Source organism: Vollenhovia emeryi, unplaced genomic scaffold (genome assembly GCF_000949405.1).
Source record: "Vollenhovia emeryi isolate VEMERY1.0 unplaced genomic scaffold, V.emery_V1.0 DF941526.1, whole genome shotgun sequence".
In the NCBI taxonomy this organism is placed as follows: domain Eukaryota; kingdom Metazoa; phylum Arthropoda; class Insecta; order Hymenoptera; family Formicidae; genus Vollenhovia; species Vollenhovia emeryi.
The window spans coordinates 1-5,061 of record NW_011964840.1 but is presented as its reverse complement, the minus strand read 5'-3'; the positions used below and the strand labels follow the sequence as shown (position 1 = coordinate 5,061).

Here is a 5,061-nt window from a genome sequence, read left to right as displayed (position 1 = left end):
TCTGTTTTGTTACCAATCTGCCGACAAATTGTGTCAGCAGATTCTGCTCAGTTTCGGCTGCAATCTGTCGCCATGTTACATGAGCAGGATCTGCTCGATTTCTGCCGCCAATCTGTTGTCTAAACGTGTTATCAAGGTTTGTTATATTTCTGTTGATGTTCTGCCAACATCATGTGATATATCAGAGCTTGTATCAAATCTGTAGACTTTCTGCCGACAAAATTTGGAAACAGAGTTTCCTAAAATCTGTTCTCTACAGGCTTGGGTGTATGGGTGGTTTTCATAAGATATCATGTACGATAACAATGTCGTTGTCACAATCGGTTATATTTAATCATCTACAAAATATAATTTGTTCATTCTGTACGAACAATATAAATTATTTTATGTATAATAATTCTGCTAATAAAATAACTTTAAGAAATGATACGCAAATATTATACTGTTATTATATAATAGTTAAATCATCAAATCTTATAATATTCTATTATAAGTTATTATATTACCACATATCAATTGTTTTTTATCGCGTTGTGATATTTTAATACATAATAAATGGCATTTTTAATATAATTATTAATAAATGAATTATAAGTATAAATAAATTCGTATAATATAATAAATAAACATTGAAATCCGAAAAAATAATTGCATATTTATAATAAAAATAAACATGCAAACATTTTTATACGAGTAATTTATATACTTGTATTACAAAAGTGGCGAAAAATGTTCTCTTTCCATTTTTCCTAATTCTCAATGTTATTGACAATTATTTTTTAGGATATATTTATATGCTTTGGTGATAAATAAAATAGTTGTTTATTTATAATAACATTGTTGGTTCCTTAATCTGTCTCGAACACATTTGGGAATTCTGTCACGTAATCAACCTCTTCTGTGTTAATAAATATGGCTTTTTTGTAAACCGTATTAACATTTTCTAAACTATGGCGTCCATAAACTATTGGTGCACAGGTTTTAATATGTGGACTTTTAGCACCACAAATGTGCCTCACGATAAATTCATTGTTTTCAACATTTATGAAATGCACAAGAACAAATACCTGTTCTCCTATAAGTATTATTCTTTTAATTTTCCCATAAGCACCACTTGTCAGTATGACTGTTGTATCATCAGATTTTGTTCCTTTCTTGCGGTAACAATTTGCATGGAACTTCGTTCCATCTTTTATCATACGTTCATAAGTCAGATTTGTCACTTCAATTCGAGCTTCAAAGAATGCATTTTGTTCTTCTTCTGTCAGTGTGACTGACATGGGGTTATTTAAAAGGGTCACACCATTCACTTTTGATGCAATTGTCACATGTATGTAAGCAAATACGAACAAAATGAAATAACATTTTTGTTAGCACCATATACGTGTATAGCTCTTGGTATATTTTTAAATCTAGAATACTTTTGTGAAATTTGACTCATTACACCCCTTGTTCCTTTAACCAAACGTGCTAGAGAACCATTAAAAGATTCAAAACAAAAGAGAGAATTAGCCCACAAAGGTCCCATTAATTTCACACATTTACCAATGTGAAGAAGGAGATGAATATTGTAATGCATATTCTTCTTTCCATATAGAGCTTGAAACTCTGTGACATACTGACCACACATCCATGTTGCCTCATCTAATTCTTCAGGCTCAATACTATCCTTTAGAAAGACAAAAAGAATGCTTACTAATATGCAATGATGTTTTAAATACAAAGCTGGAAGAATACTCTTTAAAACTGGTACACTGCAAAATAACAGCCATGTTCGCCATTCACTACCTTTCCAATGACTTCTGTCTTCTATATTTAAGTCTCCTCAATTTAGCAGGCAACTTTAATTTTGACAAGTTATTATTTACAAGTTTTCTTTTTGTCTTTGACAAATAGTAAGGTTTATCTTTTGATGTGGAATCAAACCATAAGTTTGCAACTGACTTTACAACACCTAGGCAAACAGCATGTAACCAATCAATCCCAAAACCAAACACTACGTCAAAATATGTCAAAATAAATAAGCTACTCATTCCCTTAACTCCTTTGATGTCAAATTTAGGACTATCTTCCCTTAAATTTTCAGCTTTTTTCATGTCAGAACGCTTTTCTTCATTTGAACGGTCTTTCACATGAAACAATTTATGTTGACCATTTTTATCTTTTTGGTCAACCGTGTACTCAAAGCTAAGGTCATTCATGAGCATCAAATCATCATTAGTCATAACATACTTTGCCTGATTATTTCCTTCATCTAAAACACACCCTGGGTGATAACAATATCCGCAACCCCAATAGCCATTAAATTGTTTGATGCACTGAACCAAAGGCTTAGCAACAGAATCAACAATACAATTAAAAACCATTAATTTGCTATGAATTTTTTCTCCATTTGGTGCTTTCCAAGAAAAGCCTGATTTATATAATTGATTCAGCTCTTTCAAAAATGGACTAAGAAATGCCAGCATGTTCGGGTCTTTTTTTCCAAACCACAATCCCCCAAGAATAAAATTATTTTGATTAAACCTACATTGAGGGGGAAGCTCATTTAAACGTATTATTATTGGCCAGTTTGTGTTCTTTGTACTGTTAAAAATAGAAATACCATCCGTCGAAATACAACAACTCAGATTGAATGGATTAAAAAGAAAGTTGCCATTTTTGCAAAGTTCCTTGTATTTTTCACTATCATAAATATCTGATTTTTTCGCTAGACTCTCTATTCCAGCGATAGTTTAACAATTCTATTATATCTGGTGTTGTTTCTAACAGGTCTACAATTTGTTGACGAAGTGAAAGGGTTATAAAAAAAGATCCATTATTTAAATTAAAAACAGAACACTCCTTAGAACATACTGGACAAGGGCAAACCCTGATCTCATTTCCTAGCTCCTTTGTGTCACCAATATACGCCTCACAATCAGAGCAATAAAGATGCACTCTGTATGGAAGGTTACTTCCAAAAGTTTTCTTGAACCAATATTCACTAGTATTGATTACATCTTCTTCAAAAAGACAGTTTATAAGCTTACATAAATCTTCCATGGCTACAGTTGGAAGGCTATGTCGAAGTGAGAAAGTAAGAACCATGAGCATGCATTCAAATTTTGTTGTTGTAAAACCATTTTTTAATTTCCTTTGAAGATCTGGATTTTGTTGTAGATTGAAACCATTATATTCTTCATCCGAATTGCTGTCATCCACACTCGAATCAGCAGGTGAAATTGGATAGCTTGAAACTTCCTTACAAACGTAAACACAAAAGAAATAAAAATGTGTTAATAAAATTTAGGATTTTTCAAACAGTACAAAAGACTGCTGTGCACATTCTTCAAGTTGTACAACACAATTGACGTTGCATCCTCACTAAACCTTGATTTTTTACTCACTTGAAGATCATTGTCAGAATCAGATACATCTTTGTTCATTTGATTTGTTAAAAATGTTTCTTGTTCATGCACAAAAGAAGTACATGATCCATTTTCCATTCCATGTAATTCATCCTCATCGTGCCTTCTTTCATCGTACTGGTTACAATTCTAAAAATACTCAGTAATTTTAGGTAATAGTAAATTAAGTTATAATTTCAGAGAAATATATAACCTTCTTTTTAGAAAAAAGTATAATGTAAAATATTAGATTTTTGTAAATAATTTTGTGTAAAAATTTTTATTGTAACAAAATATAATAGTTAATAATTTTGTAATTAAAACTTGATTTTTAATGCAATAACCTGTACACAACCAGCATCTAATATGTACTGATGATCTTGTAGTTGAATATTATCTGCAACTTCTTGAAAAATCTGTCTGTTCTCTTCTTGTTGCTCCAATTTTAATCTTGTGGTTCTCGGAAGTACAGGATTTAATGAGGTTAAATATCCTCTATATCGTCTTTTTGGCAGAGAATAATCGTTTTCCATTCCAAAGAACAAATCTTGATTGCGATATTTATGATCCAAACTTTCTTTATGATGTTACAATTGTACACTTCGCAATAAACAGCCAGTTTTTGGCCTTTTACATTAAAAATCAATGTTATCCAACGTTATCCAGCATCTTAAGATAAATTCAAGCGGTCTTAAATATAACATCTGACTATCAACACCGATCTTAGTTTCTTTAATATGCATGTCGAAGAGCCCGCGCGGCCGCGCGATGGAACAAGTGAAAAACGATTTCGATGTGTAATTGTCTAAGGTCGCGGTCACGTCGTGACGAAGCTGTGCTGTGGTCGTGGACATTGTGGTGCTAATAACAAAATTATCATCGTGTGCCATTCTTAGACAACGCTGCATTAAATTCAAGTAAGCATATTGCCTTTACTTTTGAGACAAAGAAATATTTGTGTCTATTTACACTTTCAAGCAGTTCTAAATGTGGAAATTTTTCGCGCTAGCGAAAGTTAACCTAATTGTCGATATATCAACAAATAAAGGCTACCTTTGCGCGTAATTTACATACATGTACATCAAAATACAATGTACAAAATCAGTTGAATTTAGAATAGCCACCAATCCTATATCGCATTATCATACTTATTGTTCTTTTTATACTATTTGTAGATCAAGTTAGTCGTTGACAAAAAGATGTGGTGCTGGGTCAAGTTTGTAGCTGACAAATCAGAAATAATAAGACCTTTGGAATTCTTTGAAAATTTTAGAACTATAAAATTGGAAAAAAATAAGGAGTACCAGGTATTCTGGTCCAAAGAGGATGTCGACACTCCAGAAAAGCTACTCAAGAAAGAAGGGAAAATTATATACGTAGATAATGTAAAAAAAAGAAACAGCAAAACACCTATTCCAGGGTATTATCGGGCAGTACTGCTACAATTTGCTGGTAAGTTTCCTTACACTATTATTCGTGCCAGCTCATTTTGACTGTTCTTTACAATTTACCGGTTTACTTTATGACCATTAGAAACTGTCGAAGAATTAGAGAAATCCCTAAATGAGAAGCGAGTATCTTTTTCCCAAAGAAAATTGGGCAGCTATACACAAGTCGAGAAAGTAAGTTACTCCATATCCAATTGATTTTTGTCTTTTCAAGATTTTAAAAT

General features: G+C 32.1%; 1 protein-coding gene across 1 annotated transcript; it reads right to left on the bottom strand.

Moving 5' to 3' along the window:
* Positions 1–1,335: 1,335 nt before the first annotated feature.
* LOC105570935 lies at positions 1,336–3,771 on the bottom strand. The gene is made up of 3 exons (XM_012028387.1): positions 3,734–3,771; positions 3,390–3,539; positions 1,336–3,243 (listed from the first exon to the last, which is right to left on the bottom strand). The coding sequence occupies exon 3, from the start codon at positions 2,466–2,468 to the stop codon at positions 1,785–1,787; it is 684 nt and encodes a 227-aa protein (XP_011883777.1). The 5' UTR covers positions 2,469–3,243; positions 3,390–3,539; positions 3,734–3,771; the 3' UTR covers positions 1,336–1,784.
* Positions 3,772–5,061: the final 1,290 nt, after the last annotated feature.

Excerpts from the sequence above, each read along its gene's own strand:
- LOC105570935 (XM_012028387.1), bottom strand. The coding sequence starts at position 2,468 with ATGCTGGCATTTCTTAGTCCATTTTTGAAAGAGCTGAATCAATTATAT.